The sequence below is a fragment of the Furipterus horrens genome, unplaced genomic scaffold (assembly GCF_987537825.1).
Source record: "Furipterus horrens unplaced genomic scaffold, mFurHor1.1.pri manual_scaffold_5, whole genome shotgun sequence".
In the NCBI taxonomy this organism is placed as follows: Eukaryota; Metazoa; Chordata; class Mammalia; order Chiroptera; family Furipteridae; genus Furipterus; species Furipterus horrens.
Window position 1 is genome coordinate 75638526 of NW_028327175.1, and position 27505 is coordinate 75666030.

At 36.0% G+C, this 27505-nt stretch overlaps 1 protein-coding gene across 1 annotated transcript in view; it reads left to right on the top strand.

Moving 5' to 3' along the window:
• MAN2A1 (mannosidase alpha class 2A member 1) overlaps positions 1 to 27505 on the top strand; it is a 165600-nt gene that overhangs the window by 44677 nt on the left and 93418 nt on the right. Inside the window, exons 5-8 of the mRNA XM_090276551.1 lie at positions 11455 to 11582; positions 19167 to 19340; positions 22028 to 22214; positions 25657 to 25834. Of these exons, the coding sequence (XP_090132677.1) occupies positions 11455 to 11582; positions 19167 to 19340; positions 22028 to 22214; positions 25657 to 25834 (667 nt within the window). The remainder of the gene's footprint in view (positions 1 to 11454; positions 11583 to 19166; positions 19341 to 22027; positions 22215 to 25656; positions 25835 to 27505) is intronic.

Consider the following 27505-nt stretch of genomic DNA (forward strand, 5'->3'; position numbering starts at 1 on the left):
AGGCTAAGGGAGTAAACCCCGACAGAAAATCCGGAGTCGGAGTCCCTAAGGCGGTTTGACGTTGTAGTCAACACCGGTAACTCCTGCGGCGCACCTGAAGCCAAGCTGTATTGACTCAGTCTTTCCCTTGGACCCTTCAGCTGCGAAGAGAGGTGGGGTCTGCTGCATGGGCAACAGCAGACCCTCCATATCACCCTGCCCAGGCTCTGTAGCTTCAGCTTCACTGGAGAGGACACTCCAGCGTCATCGCAAGATGTCGATTCAACACGGGAGGAGACAGATACCGTGTCACTCCCGAGTTGGACTGCACAGCCATTCTGGGCGGTGCAGATAGACTCTTAAGAAGCTACACCATCGTCTCTCGAGACGGACGGCTGCCGACGACGACTTTAAGAAAGATAAAAACGCATCTGAAACGCAAAAAAAGACGTGCAGCATATGTATGGAGAAGATGCTGTGACTCATCGAACATGTCGAAAGTGGTTTGTGAAGTTTCATGCAGGAGATTTCTTGCTGGACGATGCTCCCCTGTCAGGTAGACCACCAGTTCAAGTTGATACTGACCAAATCCAGAAATTAATTGAGAACAATCAACATTATACCCCATGGGAGATAGCTGACATAATCACAATATCCAAATCAATGAAGTTATTGGTGAAAATGAAAAAAAATATGCCTTTTATTTACAAAAGACACTAAATGGACTTTTTGGCCAACCCAATAAAATCTCATATACAGCTCTTACTCTATTAGCCCCTGTTCTAAGTACTTTATAAATGGTAACTGATAATCCTCATAACAGTCTTGTGAAGTAGTGACAATGACAAAGGGATCCACGTTTTAGAGATAAGGACACTCACTGTTCTTTCAGGGTCATCCAGCTGGGACTTTCCAGGCCTGTCCAGCCCTACAAGCTGTTCCCTTTCATGCTGAGGTGCTTCCTGAAGATTTAAATAGTCCACCCTTTTAGCATTTGGAATTTGTTTCAAAACAGAGTGTGTGACTCTCCTGAAATCCCTTCCTTTTCTAACCAAATACTTTGTTTCCTTGCCATGAGTATTAGTTAACATTGGCTGGCCAACATCCATTTCATCAGATTTCCTTTTGGGAAATGATCTTTCACAGACATCAGATCCTCCTTCCTTCCCCAGGTCAGGTAGGCGAGCTATGACCTGAGCTCAGTTCATCAGTTTGTTGTTTTTCTAGGGTTTTGAACCTTTAGAGAATGAAGTGAGGGTGGAGAGATGGAGAGAAGGGAAACAGACATGGAGGGAAGGTTGCAGGTCATCCCTCACAGCACTGGTGCATTTGCAAGACTCTTCCTGTCCTGTGGCATGGTCCCTGTAGTCCTCATAGCACATGGCCTCTTGTTTTCTTCCAGTCCTTTGTTAAGGGGACTTAGAGCCTATCCTCAGTACCCTGTGTCCTGGACAATCTCCCAGTAAATTTCCCCTGCAGGATCAGCCAGTGGAGCTTGCAAACAAGAAAGCTACCTGATAGATTATAACTCCAATCCTTTGTTCGAGAGCTGGGTTCTGGAAGATGACCAGTAGAGACCCAACAGCCAGGAAAGATGCCCAGCTTATGAATAGGACTGGTCGAGGGAAGAGAAGAGCTGCGACAGTGGGAAGGTTGGGAGATCAGTGAAGTATCTGCTGTTGTCCAGTGAGGCACCTGTGGCTGGTTTTCTTCTGTATCTAGCTTTTGGGTGGCCTGTAAGCCAGGTAGGAGCCTCTATGAAGGTGCTGCCTCACTGACTGTAGGAGACTCCAGCTACCTCTGAGGGAAACTAGGCTCACTGCTTGCTGCTTTTGGTAAGGTGAGGCCATGCCTGGTGCTGTCCCAAGGTAGCTGCATTGGGGGGCTGCTCTCTGCAGCAATCAGAGCCTGGGGGCCTGCACCATTGGGCTCACAAAACACCATGAGGATGCAGGGTAGTGACTGTGACTAGTGTCTGTCCCAAGATCCAGCTTTTCTTCATTCCTTGACCTTTCAGATTAGGGGCTGTTGCTAGAATCTCTCAGATCTTCTCTCTTTACTGTTGGGTTGGCCAAAAAGTTCATTTAGTTTTTTCCGTAAAATAAAAAACACATTTTTCATTTTCTCCAATAACTTTATTGATTTGAATATTATGAGTATGTCAGCTCTCTCCCGTGTGGTGTGACATTGTTGATTGTTCTCAGTGTCTCGATTTGATCGTTATCAGCTTCAGCTGGTCTACCTGACCGTGGAGCATTGTCCAGTGAGAAATCTCCAGCATGAAACTTCGCAAACCACTTTTGATGCATTTAGGCGGTCACAGCACCTTCTTCGTACAATTGCACAAATTGTTTTTGTGTGTGTTTCAGTTGCATTTTTACCTTTCTTGAAATAATAAGCATAATATACTGAAAATGCTGCATATTTTCTTCCATCTTCAAAATTAAAATGGCTACACAAAAATTGACCAATTTTGATGTGTTTTTTGAAATGCATGCTGATATGACAGCTGTCACAATACAGTCTATAACAAAACTGTTTTGAATGAAGTTAAAGACAACTAAGTACTACTAGAGCCATCTTATGGAAAAAAAAAAAAAACTTTTTGGCCAACCCAATACTTGGGACTCCATGCTGATTTTTCATGCAGAAGGGTTGTAGGTCAGTACTTGCTCAATTCTTTTAATTTTATCTGCATAGTATTTGTCACAAATGCTGATTTTATATCTCCTGATTCTACCTGGGCACAAGTTTCTCTTTCTATTTTTCTATTCTGTTGGCCATTTTACTTACATTGGACCATATGAAATTGCTGATATTTGACTGCTTTGATGTACAAAATTGGCACATTTTATGTGATTCAACCCTGTTATTAAGGGTGGAGAAGATTAAGATATTGGGGATAGGAATGCATACTAGAATTTAGTGCTTAATCCATTGTCTTATTTACCCTCCTTTTATTTTGGCAATGGGAGTTCTGAAATATAGGCCTGCTCCTTAATGATACCATTTTGCTTTAAGAAAAATTTGTTTTATAGCTATATTAGGGGCACATAGTTTTATTTTTGGTTAGCTGCTAAAGTTGCCTCCTTTTAGCTATAACCATTTACTTTTATTTGTTTATTACATTTATCTATAGAATTAGGATAATAGCATTTTTTCCTAATTAAACATTCTTAGTGTTTCTCGTCTAAATGTATGTTGTTTTGGGAAAACTTAATAGCTTCATAGGTTTGCTCCCATTATTTAAAATTCTGAGATTGTACTAAATGGCATTACTGATAATTTTTTTTTTTTTTTTTTACAACTAGTGTAATGCTTATGTAGTGATTTCTTTTTCCTTTTGAAGATGAGTCTGTGGATTAAGTGTCTGTACCTAAATCTGCAAGGTAGCTGTTGCAGAGCAGAACTTGTTAATTCCTGCAGAGTTCTATGTGAGCTTTTATTATCCCCGAAGAATACCAATTGATTGTGGGAACTTAACAGAAACATAGCTCAAATGATCCTATAATCTATTCCAGCAATGGCATGTTTGATTCTTTCCCCTGTGGCAGAAGTAGTCAGCTCTATAAGCTTTTAAAAATGAAAATCTAGTTAACTAAAGGGAGATCTGTGCAAACATCTACCTTTTTCATTGTTTTGTGATCCAAACTAATTTAATCAATTATAGTCAGGGTACCTGATTGTAACATATCCACTGATTTAAAAGAAACTGCCTCTTGTTAAATAATCAGCACATGTTCTATCTACGCTTGTTTTATTTTGAAAATGACTGGTATGTTAACGTTCTTTTTACTTTTTAGGCTTCCTATTTGAATATTTTTGGCTAAATGCAGTTAAATATCGCATGATGTTTAAAATACATCAAAATATGTGCCCTTATTCAGAGTCAAGCAGCTGAAACATTAGCCTTAGCATTTCCTTTGACTAGCACCCATTGTATTACATGTTCAGTTTCCCTTTCTGGGCTCTGAGGCATTGAAATAGTTTTTACATTGCATCCACTCCTGCTGTTGAGATCAGTGTTCGGTGGAGAAGCCCACTGTGGTGTTAGAACCTAGAACAGTTTGTGTGTTTGCCAAAATCTTGACCAGCATCTCTCTGTGGAACTTTTGGTATGAAATAAGGCTCCAAATATATACTGGGAGGATATTATTATCTTTACCACATTGCTGGGTTTCATTGCTTTGCCAAGAATGCAAAGTCTTTCTCTAATCTTGTACCATCCCATTACATCTTTTTCCCTAAGTTGATATTTAAGTGAATCTTCTACCCTATTCTCTTAGCTATCTTTGTTTCTTTACTGAAATCAAAGAACTGTTTGAAGTTACTTTCTTAAATAATACAAGTCTAAATTTACTGATGTGCATTTTGAGTTTTACTGTAAAAATGTACCTCTGAAATTCTTATACAGACTAATTTATTATACATTTCATACAGGTCAGATTTTATGGTATTTGACCAAAGTCTGCTGCAAGATTTGTAGAGCAATGCAAAGTCACAGTGTGTCTTGTGATGTTCAGGGAAAATTGCAGATTTGGATTGAGTTTAGAGCCTAAAGACACATAGCATTTCACGAAGGAATCGAAGCAATATACCACTGACTGAATAACTTCAGCTCTAGTAGTTGAAGCAATGATGTACATGTATTTTAGAAAGTATGTGATTCATCCCATTCTCCAATCCTGGTTCATTTTGAATGAGGCAGCTCTGTTTTCATTTACTTCAACTGCTGGCGTCTGTTTGTATCACCGAATCTGGCAAAAAGCCATGAGGACCTTCCCATCTGCCTCGTCCATTGGATACTTCCTCAGTCCTCTGAGAGAATTTCTTGGCAGCATTGACATTAACCACTTTATTCTCCTTGAAATTCTTTCCTTTTTTTTGTCTCCTGTGACCTGGAGCTCTTTGTCTCCTGGTTCTCTTCCTGCATTGTTGAGGATTCCTTTCTCATCACCTCTGATTTCCTCTTCTGCTCACTTCCTGAAAGTCCCCATTCTGGCCTGTGGGGTAGCACTCTTTGGTTCTTCTCCTCAATGTGTGTGCTCGTTCACACTGTGGTTTTAATTACTGGGTGTTCAGGCTGCTTCCAGATCTACAGCTCCAACCTCAACTTCTTTCTTCTTTTCTAGTTAGCGGTAATAGTAATGGCTAATATTTATTGAGTGTTTACTGTGCATAGGCATGTCTAAGCAGTTCGATGTGTTTATTCAGTCAGTCCTATGGCATTCACATGAGTTAAGGTTCTTTATTATTCTCATCTACTGTCAAAGAAACTGAAGCAGAAGTGTTAAGGAACGTGCCTAAGGTCTCCCACCTAGTAAGTGTGGCATGAGAACCAGAGTCAAGCATTCTTACCCCAGAACCGGTGCTTTTAACCACTGTGTGCTCTGCCATTCGGGCCACGTCCAGTCAGTTCCTAAGCCTGGTCAGTTCTGCTTCGTTAGTATCTCTTCACACAGACCCCCAGCTCCATCTCCTTACTCGTTTCTTTCCCTGGGTTTCTAGGCGCCCTTCATTTCACCAACAGAGTTAGGTTTCTAATATGTGTGTCTGCCCATGCCGCTCCTTGGTTTCAGAATTCTTCAGTGACACTTCATGTCAAAAGGAACACACCAGTCTCCTTTGCCTGGCATATACTGGCTTTTTGTCTCTGGTTCCTCCTTACTTATCCATCCTCACCTCTGATCACTTCCTGCCTTGCACCCCATTCTTAGCCGTGCCGAATCATGTGGGTGTTCTCAGGCACATGCTTTTTCCTACTTCTTAGAAATTGGCCCAGATTTTTTTTTCCTTCTGTACATTGGACAGTCTCAGTCCTACTCAATTTTAAAGACTCAGCTGAAATATTCACCTCATCTCTAAAGCCTTCTCTTATACTCCATCATTCATTCACCAAATATACTGTGCTCCAGGGATACAGGATATGAGTGACTGACCAGGTCCCAACCCTCAGGGCATAGCATGGAAGAAATGGAACTAAACATAATATCACAGTAAAGTGTTTTATTCTATGGAAACAAGAAGGGCATTTTGGAAGACTTCCTGAAGCTGATGGTATTTAAGTTGAAACCTGAAAGGTGATTAGAACTAGCTGGTTAAGCTGGGGGTAACAGAGGATGGGGAAGAAATTGCAGGTTACAAGAGGAGAATTGGGATTACGATTATGGGCCAGCAGTTAGCAAGAGCATGGCATGTTCCAATATCTGACAGAAATGTATATTAGGATGGAACACTGTGGGGCAGGGTGCACGTAAAGGGGCCTGGTAATGTGTGGTCATCAGGGAGATGTAGTTAAGATACTGCAAAATACTATTCCAAATACTTTAGAATGGCTAAAATCAAAATGACTGACAATACCAAGCATTGCAAGAATATGCAGATTCTCAGGTATTGCTAGTGGGAATGTAGAATGAGACAAACACTTTTTGAAAAGCCACCAAAGACTTTTCTAAAGCTAAACATACATCATGTGACCCAGAAGCTCACTCCTAGAGAAATAAAAACATGCTCACAAAACATTTGTATAGACATTTTCATAGCAGACTTCTTCATCATAACTTCAAACTGGAAACAGTTCAAATGGATAAAAAGAAATTATTGCATATTCATGCAGTGGAATACTACTCAGCATAAAAATGAGTTACTGAAATACACAGTAGTATGGATGGATCTAAGAAGCATGTTAAGTAAAAGAAACCTGATACAGTAATGTAAATAGTGTGCGATTCTATTTTATGAAGTCTTAAGAATAGCTAAAGTGATATATTGTGATAGAAGTCACAATGTAGAATATCTTTCCTTTTTTGTTGGGGGCAGGGGATGAGGTAGCCGTTAATGGGAAAGGCACAGGACCACTCGACAGAGCTCTCTGAGCCAGTCAGTGGGAATATTCTCTGTTTTGTTTTGGGTAATGATTACAGGGATATAAACATGTCAAAATTCATCAAACTGAACATGTATATATTGCATGCTATATCTCAATTAAAATACTTTAGAAAATACAGTGCAGCCATAAACATAATGATTTATGTCTATTTGTTAACATGGTAAGGTGTTCATGGTACAGTAAAATAAGCTGGTTAAAAACTTTACCTACCATAACCCCTTATGCATTTATAGCAAGAAATTAAGAGTGGACTTATTTTATTTTATATTTTAACCTCTTAAATATTTTCTAATTTATTTTGAGAATTTTTTTTAACTTTTGGAAAAATAGTAGGATGAAGAAATATTTACTATACATGAAATATTTAAGGTATATTCTCTGCTTATTAAAAGCTTACAGAAACTATTAATTGAACCATCTAATATGAAAAATACAAATAAAATTTAATGGCTATTCTTTTGTGAGTGCATAGAGTATATCTTTAGGTTATATAGTGCTTTTACTTAATTTTACACTTTTATATATTTTCTGACTTTCTGAATTATCATGGGTAAAAGTATATGCGTATAAAAAAATTTGATACTGACAGCAATGTGTGAAAATACCTACTTCCGTATATCTTAATCATCACAGTTTGTTGTACAACTTTTTGAGCTTTCCAGTCTGTTGGATAAAAAACATCATCTCATTGAAATTTTAATTTGCATTTCCTTAGAAGTGAAGTTCAGTTTCTTTTTATTTATAGGAGCCATTTATTTCTGAAATAATTACTTCATATTCTTTGTTCATTTTTCTTTTGGTTTCTCAGTACCCTTTTTTGAGAGTTTTGTACTCTTAGGAGCACAGACTTAAATGATGAGAAAACATGTGACTCCTGTCCTCATGGAGCTTACATATAGTCTGTTGAAGAGAAAAGAAAATAAACATAGTTAAATTTTGTGATAAATTCTATTAAAGAAGAGTGTTGGATTTTATGAAAGATAATTTTGGTGGGATTTGGGTAGGATGGTGCTGGCCAGAGAAGGCTCCTAACAGATCCATGAGAGGCACCAAAGCACATATTGGGAGGGAAGACATTCCCGGCAGAAAGAACATGAACAGCAAACTGAGAGAAGGCGGGGGTGCGGGGGGTGTATGATGTGAGGAAGGAAAGGTGAGAAATGACTAATTTGCCATCTGTCTCTCATACTAAAGCTTTAAAGACAGGCGTCAACAATATTCAGTGTATTTCCCCAATTATCTTATGTGAAAGGTTTTAAAACAAATCTTATTTTTACCCTCATGTCAGATACTCCCCATGAAAGACATGAATCAGGTTATCTGATAAGCAAATGCCTTTAGGTTATTAATTGATCAATTACAAGCCTCCACTGTTTTGAATTTTCCATTTAACAAATTTTTTTTTTTTAATTTAAGAATGAATTTCTATATATCATCTTGTATTAATCCATCTTTCCCCAGATGTGTGATTACAAATTCAACTCATTTTCTCATGTGAAATTAATTTGTGGTTCTTGGAAGCTCACTGAGTGATGCATTGTTTCCTATTAAATTATCTGTAACAATTTCCCCATTAAGGAAAAGAGCTCTTAGAGTCTGTCTTTCCATGTGTGACCGAATTCCAAGTGTGTGATGAATCCACATAGGGGTAAAAGGGACACTCAGAGAAATGATTTACACCTCTTGTGCTTGGCAGTAAATTCTTAAGTGTAAATTTGCAGCTAAGGCAGAGTGAGCTGAGACAGATATGCTCAGCTTAATTTCGATCAGTTATTTTCTTAAGCTTTTTATACCAAATTCCCTAGCAATGAAATAGCAAAACATAGAAGTTCATAATATCTTCACCAGTAGTTACAAGCCAGTCAATTTAAAAAGTGAAACATGAATGTTGTTAATTTTGAAAGTTAGTGCCTGGTTCTTATTTTCTGGACTTGTTTCTCCTATATACATACTCCTTGCCCTCGCTTTCCCTGTATTTTTCACTTTTGCTTCTAGATCTTTCCTTGTTTATTAGGATATATTAGGAAAAGTATACATGCAAAAAACAGTTTGCCAAAAACCAGAGAATCCCTTGGTAGAAACTAAACAATAGACCCTATTGGGTGGGCGTATCTTCTTTTGAAAACTTTGTATTCCTCTGTGACAGAGAAATAGCCCAATTAATGGTTGCTGAACACTAAGTAAATAGAAAGACTTGGAAGTACCTGTGTTTATCATAAGTTTTTCTGTAGATACAAGATTTTCCCATTACTTACTTGATGTGTTTTAAAAATTAGTAGTCTTAAATGTATAGTTGAAATGTCTTAATTTTATTTTCGTAAGATTGTTATCAATGACCTTAAATATGGTATTTTTCTGTAGGCTAAATAGCTTTTCTATTATTGCTTCTAAATATTTTTCCATTTTTTGAGGTTTTGTTTCTGTAAGACTCAGTCCTACTTTTTGAACCCATCAGTAGAGGTTTGTGATAAATGCTATTGTGTGATAGAATGTGGGGGTACAGTGGGAGTATTGATTTAAGTTGGGTGCTCAGAGAGACTTCTCTGGGTAGGTTTTATTTGATCTGTGATATGAGGACACTTGGGACCAACTAGGATGGAAAAGATAGGAGAGAAAAAATCAATAGGCAAGAAAGTTCTGGAAAACATTTTGATGAATGGGAGGCTTTTCATGCCTCTCCCAAAACAATAGACAGGATAGTCCTTAAAGTAATTATTATGTGCAGAAAAGCTCACTACACGGTTACAGTAGCATCTCAGGCATAATGAGGAGGGGGAAGGTGTAGGATATTGACAAATGAAGCTTGAGAAATTAGTTGCTGCACCTAGTATGTGATTCTCTTTGCTTGTTGAGCTATTTCTTGGAGCATATGCATGTCTATGGGGCTGGAATTATGTAGCCAGATAACACTGACATAGATGAAAATTCCACCATTGGAGCGACTTTTCATTTTAGTTTCTGTTTTTCTATTTAAGAGTAGGAAAGAATTTGTTTCTGAAAATTTCCAAAAGATCTATTTACTCTGGGATACTGAATAAGGAAGTCAAGGTTCTGTATTTGACGGCCAGAGATTAAATCCCAAATCTGTCTTGACATCTCAGGCTTACAGATACTGACCATAACGTATAAGAGGTGGGAGTTTGGTCCGTGGCCTCCAGAAAGTGGCTAAATCAGGTAATCACCAGAAAGATAAGAAAAAGAACTAACTAGAGGCTAAATCTCACTGGCAGTAAGAGCAGGAAAAAATAGTCTTGGATTTAGGTGTGTTATTAAAGCAATGCAATTTTTAGAAATTTCTAGCTTCTTTATTATAAGTTCTTGACTTGAGCCTGTGAGAATCTGAGGTTTGACTGGACATTTGGTTTCTTTAGACACTATAATGAACCATCATATTCTTTATGTGAACTTATATTAGTTGGTGATTCCCATGGTAATACAAATTTAATTAACATTTTAAAATTTTATACAAGGAATTATTCTTTCATTTTTAGAAATTGTGTCCATTATTCACTCTGTCACTGGTTATATGATTATGCATACGTTTGAATAAATCAAATGATGTGTTTATGCTTTAGCTTCTGTTATAGGCTTTGTTGGGAAATACTTTTCCGTCTTTTATGCCTCTGATCTTCATCAACTAAATCTGACTTAGTACTTGGCTGTTATCGGCAGGTACCCAGTGATCTGTATCCTTATTAAAACTGCTTTTCTTTCTGAAATTTTACACCATTTTCTAAACCATATTGTTGCAAACTGATAAGTTTGTGGCACTTAAGAATTTACTTAATTCTTGCCTTTTATACTTCCTTAGGTACTTCCTCAAAATTTTAATAATGATTTCTTTTTTTCCTTCTCAGAGAGAGGTACCTTCTTACACAATTCAGTTTTTCTAGGGCTGGACATCTAGTTACATTGTATGGTGTTAGGGCAAACCCAATGGACTGATAATGTTAATGTTAGAGCTTTTCACTCAATAATGAAAGATAAACTATATAGCCTACATTTTAACTGAATCTGGAGCAAAGTGCTTTATAATGTTTTCTGTATTCCCGGAGGCATATATTTACCAGCTTTACCCTTATATGTTGTTACTTCTGTGTAGGTTGCATGATTAACTTACCAGTGTCAGAAGGACTAAAATAAATATTGATTTTTCAATATAGGGATATTGAAACAAACACTATGCTTAAAAATCCAGTCCTCCAATAAATACTCATTAAGCATATACTCTGAGTAAAGCACTTTGCTAGGTGCTTTGCGAGAGTTAGAAGTAAATCAGATGTGGCTCCTGCCGTCAGGAATCTTTGAGGTTATATGGGTGATTATACCCTTACGAAAAGGAACTTCCAGAGTGTCCTGGGAGGCTTTGCCTAGGGTGGACGCATCAGACACTTTACTAAGGAGGTTTTATCACTAGGGTCCTGAAGTTGAAATTCATTCACTAGTTTAAAAAAAAAATGTTTTAACAATTAATATAATAAATACTAGTTATATTTAAAGATTGTCCCTAACGTTTATGCTGATTTTAATTTTTTATTTAAATTTTTCTTACATATTAATGTAAACTTACATTATTTTCTTCCTAGTTTACTACAAAACGGTCAGTTTGAAATTGTGACAGGTGGCTGGGTTATGCCTGATGAAGCTGCTGCACATTATTTTGCCATAATAGACCAACTAATTGAAGGACATCAGTGGCTGGAAAAAAATTTAGGTATGTATTGATATCTTTCCTTTTAATTTGGACTACTTTGGGCAATAAATTTTGGGGAATATGAGATGAGGCTCTTTTATTATTTTAAATAATTTTTTCAATACTGCTTATTTTTGAATATTTTATCTTTTTAAAATTATGTTTCTTTGATCATAACCTGAGTTACATAGATATAATGAAGTCTTTAAAAAAATTTTTTTTAGGGTCATCTACCTTGTTTAATCTATTATTTTATCTTTTTTTTTACCTATTATTTTTATTAATTAGAATAATTTTTTTCTAAAACTATCCCACTGGGATTATAATTATATATTACTTAAAATGCTTGGTTATAAGAGGTAAAAACCTAATTTACTACCTTAAAGAAATAAAAAAAAGAAAGATATTAATTTTGTCATTGAGAATTCCAGATATATGGTAGCTTCAGGTAAGGTTGGATCCAGGTTGTCTGGGACTGGGCACTGTCTCTCTGACTCCACTCATTCTTACATGGCTTAATCCTCTTCTGCCTCTCACCACACGGTGAGTAAGATGGCCGTAGGCAAGCAGGACTCATCTTCCTAGTCTAACAACCAGGAGGAGGAGTGTTACTTAATGCCTTACCTAATTGGTCCAGTTTGAGTCAGGTGCTTATTTCTGAACCAGAGGTATAGGAGAAGAAAGCACCAAGGCCTAGTCAGCTTGGTGGAAATGGTCACGGGGGAAGAGGGGTTTGTGGAGGACAGGGTCAGCCTCACCTGAACCATGTGAACGGATGGGTCCTCTGTAGGGAGGAACGGATCCTGTTTTCACAGATAGTAGGGAAGAGGATGCTTCACTGATAAAATCAGTTGTTCACTACAACTCATAGGATATGGGACTAACATATCTTTGTGATATCTAAATTTGCATTCTGCAACATTGTATGTAATTCCTTTAAAATATTTCATGGTAGCACAGTTTTATAGTCTTCTGTATGGTAAGTATACATGTTTTTATTGAAATCATTTTTAGATATTTTATTATTTAAATTTTTCTATGTAGAGATAAAATCCCCATTAATTTTTTTTAAATAATTTCAAACTTAAAAATTCTAAGAATACTATAAAAACTCCCATAAACCACTTAAGCATGTTCACCAATTATTAACATCTCTTCATATTTGCTTTATTTTCTCTCTTTCCACATTGTTGCTGTGATTGTTGTTATTAGAGTAAGCCATGGATATCATGCCTGTGCAGAAAGAAAAAACAGAGTAGGTCTGAAACTATTGTTCTTAGAAGGGTCTTGCTTGCAAGGTTGACCCTTGTAGGTGTTGGGGGCGAGGGGGTGGTGCTTGGATTTCCTAAACGCTAAGAGTGGCTTACTGTGTTTAAATTGTTTGTAAAAACAAGGTATTTTATGCTAAATACTTGTTTTTCTTCTGGGAACCTAGAATCTCAGTAAGTACTAGGCAGAGGGTGCCTACAATACTGGCCCCAGTGAAAGCCTTGGACACTGAGTCTCTGAAGAGCTTCCTTGGTTGACAGTATTTCCTGTGTTGTCACTATTTGGTGCTGGAGGAATTAAATGCTGTGTGACTCCACCGGGGGATGTTTAGAAGCTTGTGCCCAGTTTCCTGTGGACTGTGCCCTCGCCTTTTCCTTTTGCTGATTTCGCTCTGTATACTTTCACAGTAATAAATCATAGGTGTGAGTATGGCCATATGCTGAGTCCTGTAAATTTTCTTAACTGATCACATCACTAAACGGAGAGTGGACTTGGAGACCCCCTACACAGTGCCACTTTTCTAAGCCAAGCATGTTGTAAGCCAGGAATATTCATTTTTTAAACCTCAGTTTTTGTGGACTTTTCTTTATGTTTAGCTTTTCTTAACGTATAATTTAGATGAAGTGCAACATATAAATCTTAACTGTACAGTTTCAGTTTTGACAAATATATTACCAATTTAACCCACATTCTCATCACTCCAAAGGTACCTTATTTTCCTTAACTCTCCCTGTGCAACCAACTGCTTTCTGATTTCTATCACTGTAGATTATTTTTGCCTATTAAGAACTTCATATATGTGGACTTAACTCTTTTGGATCTGGCTTCTTGTGCTCAACATACATTTTTTTTTTAACAACTGTATTGTTTCACATATGAAATCCACTCATTTAAAGTGTATGAAGGGAGGCCCTACAAAAAGAATTATCTTCTGGATGGCGGGCCCCTTGTAGTACAGGGTCTCCCGTTGCATGAATATTCTCGGAACCCATCTGTATCAGTGTAGCAGCTGGTGTTGTTGTGAGAGGCTGTGTTTGACTTCAGTGATTTTTTTTTTTTTTTGAAAACTTTCAAAGCATTTGCCCAGTTCACTGAGTGTGCAGCAATTTTTTACTAAAAGCAGCATGACCCATGTGTCCTGCCCTCCCTATTCAGCCAGTCCTGCCCAGAGCAACTTTTTCTCGTTTCCCTGGATGAAAAAAGTCCTCAAAGGGAAACATTTTGCCAGTATGGATGAGGTGAAACAAAAAATGGCAGAAGCACTAAAAGGCATCAAAATCAATGAGTTCAAAACTGTTTTGAGCAGTGGAAAAATGTCTCAATAGGTGCATTGCATCAAATGGAGAGTACTTTGAAGGTGACTGAAGTTTAAATGTGTAAAAATGAATACACAATTTTTTATAAATAAATTCTGGGTTTTTTGGGTGCACTCTCATACAGTTCAGTAATTTTTAGTATATTCAGGGAATTGTGCAACCATCATCACCATCTATTTTTAGGAATTTTTCAACATCCCCCAAAGAAACCTCTTACTCATTAATAGTCACATCCCTTTCTGACAACTTAGGCTCAGGCAACGACTAATCTGCTTTCACATGTATAAATTTGACTATTCTGGACATTTCACTTAAATGGAATCATACATTATGGTCTTTACGACTGGCTTCTTTCACTTGCCATTGTGTTTTCAAGATTCATGCATGCTGTAGTATGTATAGGGCTTCATTCCTTTTCAGAGCTAAATAACAATTTTTTATTCAGTTGATGAACATTTTGATTGTATGCGGGTTCTAGTTTAATTTCTCCACATCTTCAATGACATTGGTTATTGTCTTCTTTTTTATTTTTGCCATGTTAATGTGTGTGAAATGGTATTTTATCATGTCCCTAAAGACTAATGATGTTGAACATCTTTTCATGTGTATGTTGGTTATTTCTATATCTTCTTCAGAGAAATATCAATTCAGATTATTTGCCTGCTTTTAAAATAGTGGGTTTTGTTTTGTTTTTCTCTGTCTTGTTGACTTGAAAGCGTTCTTTTTATAATCACAATATAAGTTCCTTGTCGGATAATGATTTGCAAATATATTTTTCCATTCTGTGGATTGTCATTTCAGTATCTTAAAGGTGTCTTTTGATGAACAAAAGTTTTAATTTTTATGAAATCCAGTTTGTTTTTGCTTTTGTCACTTGTGTTTTTTCTGTCATATTTAAGAAAACATTTTCTAACCCAAGGTCATGAGGATTTATTCCTGGGTATATTTTTTTCTTCTAGTTCTATGGTTTTAGCTCTTACCTTTAGATAATGAACACATTTGAGAATATGAAGTTTCTTCTTATTGTAGCTTTGGCTGCATCTTTAAATTAGTGTACTCATTTTTGTTTTCTAAACAGTTTAGAACAACATTATTTTATAGTTAGTTTTACATTTGGTTATGGTATGCTTTTATGAACTTTATTATACAAATTGGACCATTACAAATGTTTATAAGTTTGACTTTTTAAGGTTGTCTTTTGCCCCAAATATCCATTTTTGTAACTGCTCTCTGTTCTTAAGCTTTAATATTAAATGTACTTGAAATAATTTAGTTTTATTAGTTATATTATTTATATTACCCATGTTCTAAATTTTAAGTATAGTAGTTATGCCAGAAATTGAGTGGTATATTTATTCTTTTAAATTATTGTTTTCTGTAGTTTTTCCTAATAAGTTTTTCCTTTTACATATTTTGGTGATTTAATCTTGCAGAATGCACAGAATGTTTTCCGTTACCTTTCATGGTTTAATTGGCTAATAAAATTTTCAATTTTTCTTATATGTCATCTTTCTTTATTTTTCCCCTTTAAAAAAAATTGCCTACACCAAGAAAAACACTAGTGGGTTACTGGATTGTAGATGTCTCTCTAGCACAAACCTCCTTTCGTATCAAAGTTTTTAAAAATGTGGTTTACATTCTTCCCTCTTAGGGTTTCTATAACCCATTCCAGTCCAGTTACTACTCCTGTAGATCAAGTGGTTTTGATATGGAAAAGATCACCAATGACGCTAAAATTTCAGACAACACTGTAACATTGGATGTTAATTTTTACTCTTGTGTATAAGCTTATTCTGTCCTTGTTATTTGGGACAACATGTATTTTTTATTTTATAACTTAATTTTGATATTTCAAACTTACAAAAAGTTGCATGATAGTGCTTGGGAAGGGATTCCATATATCCTGTACTTAGATTCATATGCATCTTTTTTGAATCATTTGAGAGTAAGTTGGAGACATCTTGTTCCTTTTTTCTCAATACTTCATTGTATATTTCCTATGAAATAAGGACATTTTCTTCTTTAACAAGAAGGTAGTTAACAAGTCAGGAATGTTAGCAGTGGTGCAATACTATTGTCTAGTTCACAGGCTATTTTCAGATTTTGTAAGTTGTTTCAATAATGTTTTTTATAAAAACTGATTTTTTCCCCTCCCAGTCTAGGATCCAATCCCGGGTCGTGTATTGCATTTAGTTGTCATGTCTCTTCTTAATCTGGAACAGTTCTTGAGACTTTCTTGACCTTGATATTTTTGGAGTATAAGTCTTTGATATAGAAAGTTACTCAATTTCAGTTTGTCTGTTTCCTTATGACTAGCTTCAGGTTATTTTTTATTCTTCCTATCTATCTCCCTTCCTCCCTTCCTACCTAATCTAACCTTATGTATTTATTTTGTTAGATTGCTAGAATTCACTGCAGTTATGTTCTGTAGTCCTCAGTACATCCTATCAGGAGGCTCGTGATGTCTCCTGTTCCAGTATCAGTCATATTAACCTTATATAGGTTGCTTAAATTGTGTCTGTTAAGTTTCTTTGCTGTGTTGTTACATTTTCTCCTTTCTAATAAATGACTAATTTATGTGAGATACATTGAGAATAGGTAAATATCATGTTCCTCATTAAACTTTCTTGTGTTTTAGCCCTGGCTAGTGTGGCTCAGTGAATTGAGTGCTGGCCTGCGAACCAAAAGGTTGCCACTTTGATTCCCTGTCAGGGCACATGTTTGGGTTACAGGCCAGGTCCCCAGTTGGGGGCATGCAAGAGGTAACCTATCTTCCCTTGCACATTGCTGTTTCTCTCCTGCTCTTTCTCCCTCCTTTCCCCTCTCTCTAAAAGTAAATAGATAAAATCTTTTTTAAAATTTTCTCATATTTTAGTTTTAGGATCTATTGGTGATTTTCTAACTTCATTCTATAATTATTAGTTGGCATTCTACTAACAGGAGGAGTTTTTTTTTTTTTGTTTGTTTTCTATTTATTTTTGGGCTCGTGGATTATTATTTTATTTAATGGGTTATAATCCAGTACTACTATTACTTATTTTTACTACCCTTTTGTCCCAAATTTGGCCAGTGGAAGCCTTCTTGGGCTTTCTCCTGAGTTATTTTCATATATTCCCATTATTCTTTGATCATTTCTTTAATTTATGGTGTAAGAATATGTTCCAGGCTTACCTTGTACTTTCCAGCTTCAACCCTGGGATAAACCATTTCTTTAAGGTTATTTTTAATAGAGGATGGTATTTAGAGATCTAGATCTAGGAGCTATAGTGTGCTCATTGGTACTGAGTTGTTAACTGTATCTAGGCCCTTCTAGTGCACTGAACTAGGAAGTGTGTGTGTGCGTGTGTGTGTGTGTGTATGAATCTATTAGAAATCATAAATTTGTACTGGTATCTCCTGTTTTAATTCAATATCATAGGGTATATTCCAGTCTCCCACATATATGTGTTTGTGGTTCCTTTTTTTTTAACAGTGAAAATCTTGTCCTAATTTGTTTAATCTTTCAATACATAGAAGGTAGGTTCAGAATTATTAAACTCATAGTGCCACAAAAAATTACCAAGCAGACTTCAAGATTTCTTTACAGTTTTTGGAGGTAAATTACATATATAAAATGCACAAATTTTTTGTGGTCATTTTTTTAAGTTCTGACACATACTGTTGGTCCTCTGAGAGTTCTGGCTTTTCTTTTTCAGTCTTTTCTGTTGGTTTCCCAAGTCGGTGTTCATCTTCAGTATTGTTCTACAAAGGTCTTCCTTCTGCTATCTTTTCTGTTACTCTCTGTTACATTTATTTGCATGATAGTGTCTACAACTAGAGCCATAAATAAGATTAATTCATTTTTGTAATCCTAGGGCCTGTCATAGTCTTAGATATATAGAAGGTGCTAAATAGGCATTGAAATAAAAAATGCACACAGTATTATTATTTATGTTGATTTATAGGTTGTATGTAGATGACTTCTTGAGAATCCTGAATAAATAAAAGCTCATATTTGTATTATGCCAAATGAATAATTGTATTTCATCAATTCTAACCTGTACATTTATTTATTTATTTTTTACATTTTATCCTCTGAAATTGAGATATATTTTTAGTCAATGGCTTTTAATATTGGTGGGAGTCAGGTGTGAAAATTCTATTGGCATCTTCTAGATAGAGAGAAAGCACAGGCATCAGAAAGAGAAAACAATGTTGACAGAAAGGAGGGAACTTGGGAGACTGTGTGAAAAAGTGAAGGGATTAAAAAGTACAAATTGGTAGTTACAGAATAGTCACAGAGATATAAATGACAGTGTAGGGAAATATACTCAATGATACCATAATAACTATATATGAGGCCAGGTGGGTTCTTGAAATATCAGGGGAATCACTCTGTAAACTACATGATTGTTTAACCACTATACTGTACACCTGAATGATACAGAATAATATTGAATCTAAACTGTAATTGTGATTTTTTTAATTCAAAAACACCTTAAGGTTTAGTGAAATATGATAGTTATTTTGGTCATTTCTGCCACTGTTTAATAAGATGATTTAGAGTAGTGGTAAGGCATAAAGACAGCCTAAAAATTTCTTAATGTTGGGATTTGGGAGTAAAAGTTTAAATGAGTTAGCTCACTTGCCTTTAATACATAACAGCAAATTGAGGGGCTATCCAGATTCACACAAGACATGACTGTGAGATCCAAAAGAGAGGACTTGATTCTGTTTGTGTCTCTAGGTTCATTGAATACTTGATTCTCTTTGTTTCTCTAGCTCCATTGAATGGCAGTACTTTTCTAATATCTTTAAGGTGACAAAGTGCTTATTTCAGCTTCAACTGGTTTAACTTCCAGTGCGATCCCCCTGCCTGGGAGATGAGACCTGTTGGGAGTGCTCTTAAAGGGTAATACTGAACAGTTCCTCTGTCTTAAAACCTAGGAGACCATTGACCTCTGGGTCTGAATATGTTGTGACTTCTTTTTATTTCATTTGTTATTTAAAAAAAATAACGTTTTGTTTTTTTTCCCAACAGGAGTGAAACCTCGATCTGGTTGGGCTATTGATCCTTTTGGACATTCACCAACAATGGCTTATCTTCTAAACCGTGCTGGATTTTCTCACATGCTTATCCAGAGAGTTCATTATTCAGTTAAGAAACATTTTGCTTTGCATAAAACACTGGAGTTTTTTTGGAGACAGAATTGGGGTAAGTAGGATTTGATGAAAGTTGAAGATCTCACTTGACCTAGTTGTTGTTTTATAAGGGTTATATACTCAAACCTTATATGGGTTTTATTCAGAATGTCAGTCTTGAAAATCAGGTTGTCTGAAGATACACATTCTTATTTTTCCTATGTATTTGTGCCAAAATTCTTTTAAGCGATGGTGAAAATACTTATCTATAGAACTTTGTAGATTCTTGTGCAGAAAAGGAAATAAAGAAATAGAAGGAATTAATCTTTTGCAAATAATGCTTTCACTTCTATTTTGAAAAGCACCTGTTTTATCACAAAATTGTACATGCATTAGCACTAATATCAAGTCATTTATCTTATATTCAGCCAATGTTTTTTCCTTCTTTCTTTCTTGTCTCTGCATCTAGTAAGAATTGCTTTTTAAAACCTTAATCCCATCTTAGAACAGCTCTTATATTACCTATATTGCTTACTTTCTTGCTGTGTTTTGTGTGCACTCAGGCGTTCCAAGGACATACTTTTGCAGCTCTTTCTAGGGAAGAAGAGACAAGATTTAGCTCTCTTGGAGGCTTTTATTTTTTCCACCCCTGTTTAAAATTCAGAACACCTTATTTTTAAATTTTTTGAAATTTATTAAGTCTTTATTAGGGGTCATGCATTCATTATGTGCCTTATATTAACTCTCTGATTAGAGCTTCAGAATAATTCTTTGAATTGGGATCTAATGTTATCCCTTCTGTACAGTGAAGAAATGTAGGCTTAGAGACATGAAGCCATTTGTCAAAAGTCATACAGGGAGTGGGTACAGAGCTCAGGCTTGAATCAGTTCCAAAGCCTACGTTCCTAACCCTGGCACATACTGCCTTCCCAGTATTGACTTCTCGTCAGATTTCATCTGAAAAAAAGGATTTAGTTGCTACAACAATGTTCAGAATTACTGTATTACATCATACTTGATTTCCTGTGTAATCTAGACATTCCTCTTAAGTGTTTCAGAAAAATCATTTGTAAATATTGACATAACTTTCTTATATGGACTGCTGTGTTTCAATAAGGGAAGAAGATAACTATACAGTATAATTATAATTATTTTATTTTTGAAAATGAAATCTGTAGGGAAAACAAGAACTTGTAGGTGGTTTGATCAAATGCAAAGGAGCATATTGATTTTTTTTAAAAAAAGGATTCTTAATTTGAAGGAGGCCTACTTAAACTATTGCATACATTCCAGTTTCCCATAAATATTAGTCAACAAGGAATTACTGAGCTCTTTTATATAGTTAATACTGAGCTTGGAAGAAATGCAGAAAATGTCCTTGCCTATAAGGAAATTATAGTCTCATTTGATAAAAAAAGCAAACAACACCAAATGCAGCAGAAAAACTAAAATGTGTAAAAGGACTACTAAATAGTTTGGCGTGAGAAGAAAGAGTGATGAGTATGTCTTTGATCATTGAAGAAAGGAAGAGGAAGTTCCATCAGTTCTGAGACTTACAACTGCCTTGGTGCAGGTAGTAAGCATTTTAGTGGCCAGCATCCATGGTGTCACATTCATGCTGTGATTCAGTGAAACAACTGGCAGCAGAGAACAATAACATTATAACAGCTTTAAAATTTGGAAAATAATTAGCCGTTATTTAAGCTAAATGTAGTGAGAGGTAAAACTGAAATATTTTAGGACGTATCAAGTAGATTTGAATATGTTGCTTTAAAATTATGTTTTAGAATTAAGTTGAGCTTCTTTGTGTGTTCTGATCTTAATGAAGCAGTTTTCATTTTTTGAATGTAAATTTTTCTTTCTTTTGCCTTCTCTTTTTCTGTCTTTATTATAAAAATCATGCATATCCATTTTTGAAAATTGAAAGTCCATAAAGAAATAAAGGGGGAGAACTATTCACCATTTAGGATCATACAAAGATAACCACTTTTAACTCCTAATTAATTGCTTCAATCTCATTGGGTGGTTGGCTTCTGAATTCAAGGGCAGTTATATCAACACTTTGCTGGCATTTACATTTTAATTAAAAACAGTTCTGTATCAGGAATCAGTGTTTGTTTTCCATATCTTTTTTATTTGCTTGTTTTGGTTTTGAAAATTACTTTGCCTTTTCTTATGCTCCCTTGTTGGTGAAAAGTCCCATTGGCTCTTTATTGGTGAGCATCCGGTGCCTCCACAAACTACTGGTTGCGCTTCCCTCTTCTTACTGTGAAATGTAGATAGGAATTTGCCCACTGTTGTCCGAGCCCCGCCCCTTCTTTCTTTGTTCTGTTTCCCCCTTTACTTCCTTCCTCTCTTCTCACCCAGCCTCTGCAGCTAATGGTCACTCTCAGAGTATCCTGTTACCTGAGGTGGGAACAGTTGTGCTGGAGCACATGGTCATGGACATGGTCATAATGTTGGATAAGCTGATTATAAATTTTGCTTCTGCTCAGTTTGTGTCATCCAGGTCAGCAGATGCTGGTTCATAATGGGGCTTTTCTGTCTCTGCTAAGCTTAAATATAAGAGGTAGAGACTGAGGGGTATCTTCCTTTAGGCTAGGCTGGTGGTCATTCAATACTGCTGGGTACTAGCAGTTAAAGGGGTTTTTGATTTCGGGCAGAGCTTGCATTGTACAAGTATAAAGTACTGGCATTTTGAACAGTTTTGGGAAAACAAAATTTATAAATGCAGGTTTGTCTGTTGGCTCTTTATTTTAGATCTGGGATCTGTCACAGATATTTTTTGCCACATGATGCCCTTCTACAGCTATGACATCCCTCACACTTGTGGACCTGATCCTAAAATATGCTGCCAGTTTGATTTTAAACGGCTTCCTGGAGGCAGATTTGGTTGTCCCTGGGGAGTCCCCCCAGAAACAATATATCTTGGAAATGTCCAAAACAGGTATGAAAATAATACATTTCATATGACAACATCTTGAACAAGCAAGCATTATTTGCTTGTTGCTGAAGGGGTGAATAAATGGGCTTCAGTAGCCAGCATTATTCTCGTTCAAGGTATTCATGCAAACAAGATGTAAAGCAACTTAAAAATGCCAGAGCCTTGATCATGCCTGTTATGTGTTACGACTTAATGGAAAGTGAACAATAGTAGATCGATATACAATGGATAATGTATAATGAACTGTTATTACCGTCTCCTTTGCCCTCATTATAGAAGCCTTCTACTGTGTTTGATTGATTTCATATACTTTTGTTGATAATAAAACTTCTGGTCTCTATTGTATAAACTGATAAGAAAAGCAACCCAACTGCAAAAACATTTATTGAAATGGAACACATAAAGAGTGTAATTATTTGTTCCCTTAATAACACTTTAAATAGTAGTGAATGCTGCCCAGCCCTGATGAATATACATCTTTGCATCTTGGTGATGTGTTTGAATTACAGAAAACTTTAATTAGAAATATGTATACCTGGAGATATTTAAATCAAAATCAAAGGAATGAACATTTTAAAGAAAATTGTGCTGTTGATGGAATTATTAACCCAAGTTCCCTATAGTTCTTATCTTGTTGCTTTTAAAATTTAATTTCTCCACTTGAAAATTAGTGGCATATAATGAATGCATTAAAATAAAGCATGTGTTATATAAACCACTCAACTTTGCTAGAGAAATAATACAGCCTTTTAAATAAAATAAGATCTTTTCACTGTGCTCTGTCAAATGTATTTTTTTTTTTATTGTTTTTTAAATAATGTGTGTGAGGAGTAAGGTGAGTTTGGATCTCTTTGCCTAGAGCAAGTCCTTGTGGTCATAAAGAAATTATTCCAGTGTGGATCTCTGTGGCAGACACAAAAGTATTTTAGCATGACGGCCACCAAGCCATGGATCCTTTCCATCAAAATTTCACTTTCATACTTGTTTTGAAAAATTATCAAAAATTAGGGATTAACATTGTTCATTTTCTTGGTTCCTATAGCAAGGAGAATCATTGAGGAACACTGAGCAAACAGCCTGCTATGAGGGGTTAGTTAGGCTCATTAGAGAAAAGAGTCCAGTATATTATGCAGGAAGAGATGGTGCAGGGGCAGGGTTGGCTTGCCTGGCTACTTGAGAAAACTGATGTTTGTCACTGAATCAGGTATTTACACTAATCCTCTCAGTTCAGGTGGTCAGGGATAGGGAACTACCTGATGGGTATAGCCAAAAGTTTCTTCAGTTGGAGAGTCCCAGTGTATCCGTAGGTATTATGAGCCCCTTCTTTTGGAGGCGGGGGTTGCTGCTGAGAGTGTCTGCGAGGCATTTTGTGTAATCCTTTTGTTGTATCATCTAAACTTTCAAGAACACACCTTGTGCTCATTAGTTCCAGTGATTCTGAAAGTGGTTTCCAGGCACCTGGGGGCATACAGATAAATGAATCTATAATAGTTATATAGATTTTTAAAAAATTATTTTAAGTCTTAAAATCTTAACCTGCTGGTTATTTCACAACCAGATATCACCTTCTTTTTGACTTTGTGATGAATGAAGATCAAACGCAAACTTTCCAGCTTAGTGGCACTTGACTTTTTAATGCCGTAAAGAAAATAAAATTTAACTATATTATACAGGTGACGCATTTGATACGTTTAGTTTAGCAGGTTCCCCTACTTTGACTAAAAAGAAATACCACTCTTCATCAATTTCAGTTTTTGGTATCTTACATATGATGATTTACATGTTAGATGATTTTCTTAGTTCTAGTTAAGTTGACATTACTTACCTAGTAGAATAAGTGAAGAGCAAATTGCAGCTGTGCATCTTCAAATGTGATTTGGTCACTTCATTCGTCATTACTTTACCATATATTTAGTGAGTATCCACTGTCTGCCAGGTGGTATAGGTTGGTCCCTTGACACTTCTGAGCAGAAGCTTGAAAGTTAGGATAGTTGCTGAGTGGAAAAGGCACATCATTGATGTTCATGATTCCTTTCAGTTTATTATGTTTTACACATGTACAACTCAGGAAGTAAGCCTTGGGATGCATTTAAAAGATCACATATCCTTTTTTATGCTGGTTGCCTGAAGGATCTAGTTGAATCCCAATCATAGTATATCATATATTGGTGATTTATAAATGTATATTTTTACCTTATTTCATTTGGTCTTATCTTTCTGTGTGATTAATCTTGTATGTATTTTTTTAACTGTAAGTAATAATCTAAAATTGTTTTAGGTAAACTTGGAATGTTAGTAAGTTACTAGTAAAAATTAAGTACTCTAATGATAACCTCAGAAAACTATATATTATGTTATCTGTGAACATTATGGTTATATTTAATCAAGCTATTAAATTTTTGCTAATAACAATGCTTATAAAACAATTTTAGAGATTATTAATATAAAGAGATCATATAAGATTCTCAAGTTAGCTAAATGTTTTTTCATAATTTCTATAAAATGCCTCTTCCCATTATTGACGTTCTTTGAGTTAATTTAAAACTTTTTGTATTGTGGATTACAGTTTACTTCTGGATCATCCTTGAAGTGGAAATTGGAATACTGAGTAAAAAGCATATTTGTCATTTATCATTAATTCCTTAAGCTTTGGTATTATAAACATGGAGAACTACTCTAGTTCATCTGCTTGTTTAATTTCATTTTCATAAGCCCTTTCTATTAGTTTCTATTCTCAGACTTCCTCAATTGGTGCCCATTCAGCATTTTCCAAAGGGTTTTCTGCAGAATACTAGATTATGAAATATAAAGCATATCAGCACATTGTGTTTAGCTGACCTTTGAGTCATGGGTTAGGGCCTGTGAGGTAGAAAACAAAATCGCTCACTCAAGTCTTAAGCTTTATCAGTCAGTATTGAGAAGGGCAGCGTGAAAAATACTGAGATTAATGACGGCTGGGTTAAGTGAATTGATTTTCTGCCTTTAGAAATATATGGTTCTATAAATGGTTTCATTCAAAATATACTTTTTATATCTTTAATCAGGCATTTTACTATAAATTAGAGAAAGGGGTACTAAGTCAAAGCAAACTTAAAAGTTCATGTAATTGAGAAATCTTTATTGTCCTTCTGGACTATCTGGGATCCAATCTCTGGCTAGCCTTTATGAAGACATCGATGCCCCAATAATTATATCCCAAAGTTGGTATGTGATTATTTCTCTAAAGATAATCCTTTGGGAAAGTATAGGTTTCCCATCTGATTAAGAACTTTTGGATATTTTAAAGGGATGTGAAAATTAGTATGGTAGTTAAAAAATCTGCCTCATAAATCACACTAACCTACGATATAGGTAACATAGACACTTTATTTTAATATAATACACTTTTAATAAGTTGTCCTTTTCTTAATATTATTCTTTCTTTTTCTTTTTTCTTTTTTGGTAGAGCTGAGATGCTTCTAGATCAGTACCGAAAGAAGTCAAAACTTTTCCGCACTACAGTTGTTCTGGCTCCCCTCGGAGATGATTTCCGCTATTGTGAACGCACTGAATGGGATCATCAGTTCAAGAATTATCAGATGCTTTTTGATTATATGAATTCTCAACCTCGATATAATGTTAAGGTAAAGAGAAAATACTTAATTATGATACTGTATTCGAAGTTGAGTCTTCAATATTAAATGAAACTGAAACACAGTAGCCTTAGTTTCTTTGTCCCACATCCCAATATTTCTTAGAATATGTAGTTCTTGTGTAAAAGTGTAACTCCTGAAGAGGAAAATTACCTGCTACTCCACTTCCATTTCCAAAGTTTTCCATTTTCTACCACTCCATAAAGATTAGCTCAAGCCATATTACTCTTATGTGGTTGAAAACACATACCTAGTAAGTTATGTTACTCATTTTTCAATGATGTTCCAGCATTGACAGTTTATTGTTTCTCTCTGACAATTGCAGTTTTGTGATTTAGTGGAGTGACTGGCCAATGAAGATGAACATGCTATGAATTTTGCAAACAAGTATCTTGTGTCCAAAGAATACACTAGCATTTTTCTTAGATGAGAAGACTTCTAAAATTAGTCATTTACCTGTAGTTCTTGCTTCTTTTTTCTTGTGGAAAATTTAAAATGTACCCTAAATTTTTTTTTTTTTTTGCTCTCTGCAACACATACTTTTGTCAAATACTGTTTCTGCATCTACTTAGGTGATTATATGGTTTTTATTCTTTAATCCATTAATGTCGTAAATTACCTTTAGAGATTTCGTAATATTAAGCCAGCTTTGTATTCCTGGGATATACTCCACTTGGTCGGCCCTGGCTGGTTTGGCTCAGTGGATTGAGTGTCGGCCTGTGAGCTAAGTGTCACTGGTTCGATCTTCCAGTCAGGGCACATCAGAGAAGGAAAACTCTGACTCCAAAAAACCTCCGCTGCCTTGCGGCATACCTCTTCAGGGGAAAGGCTAAGGGAGTAAACCCCGACAGAAAATCTGGAGCCGGAGTCCCTAAGGCGGTTTGACGTTGTAGTCAACACCGGCAACTCCTGCGGCGCACCTGAAGCCAAGCTGTATTGACTCCGTCTTTCCCTTGGACCCTTCAGCTGCGAAGAGAGGGGGGGTCTGCTGCATGGGCAACAGCAGATCCTCCATATCACCCTGCCCCAGGCTCTGTAGCTTCAGCTTCACTGGAGAGGACACTCCAGCGTCATCGCAAGATGTCGATTCAACACGGGAGGAGACAGATACCGTGTCACTCCCGAGTCGGACTGCACAGCCATTCTCGGCGGTGCAGATAGACTCTTAAGAAGCTACACCATTGTCTCTCGAGACGGACGGCTGCCAACGACGACCCTAAATTTTGAGAATAATGCAAATACATCCCCCTACCAGCCTGCAATCCATGGTTTAGCTACAACTCAAAGTCACTTTCATTTCAGCTGTGCCCCACTGACATCTCATGGCTCTCCCTGGGATTATTTTGGAGCAAATTTCAGATGTCACATAGTATGTGTCTGTAATCATTTAAGTATGTATCTCTAAATGATAAAAGCTCTGTTTAAAAATATAATACCATTATCCCATCTAAAAAATTAGCCACAGTTTAATAATAGATTCAAATTTTCCTTATCTCATGAAAGCATTTTTTAACAGATGCTTTGTGTGAGTCAAGATTGAAATAAGAGTCATATAATAGGCCCTTTATGAGAAAATTAATTATCCAACATGTTTATTATAGTCACATATTAACCTTTCAGGCAGTAGAAAATCTGTGAAAATATTGTAGAAGGGAAGTGACA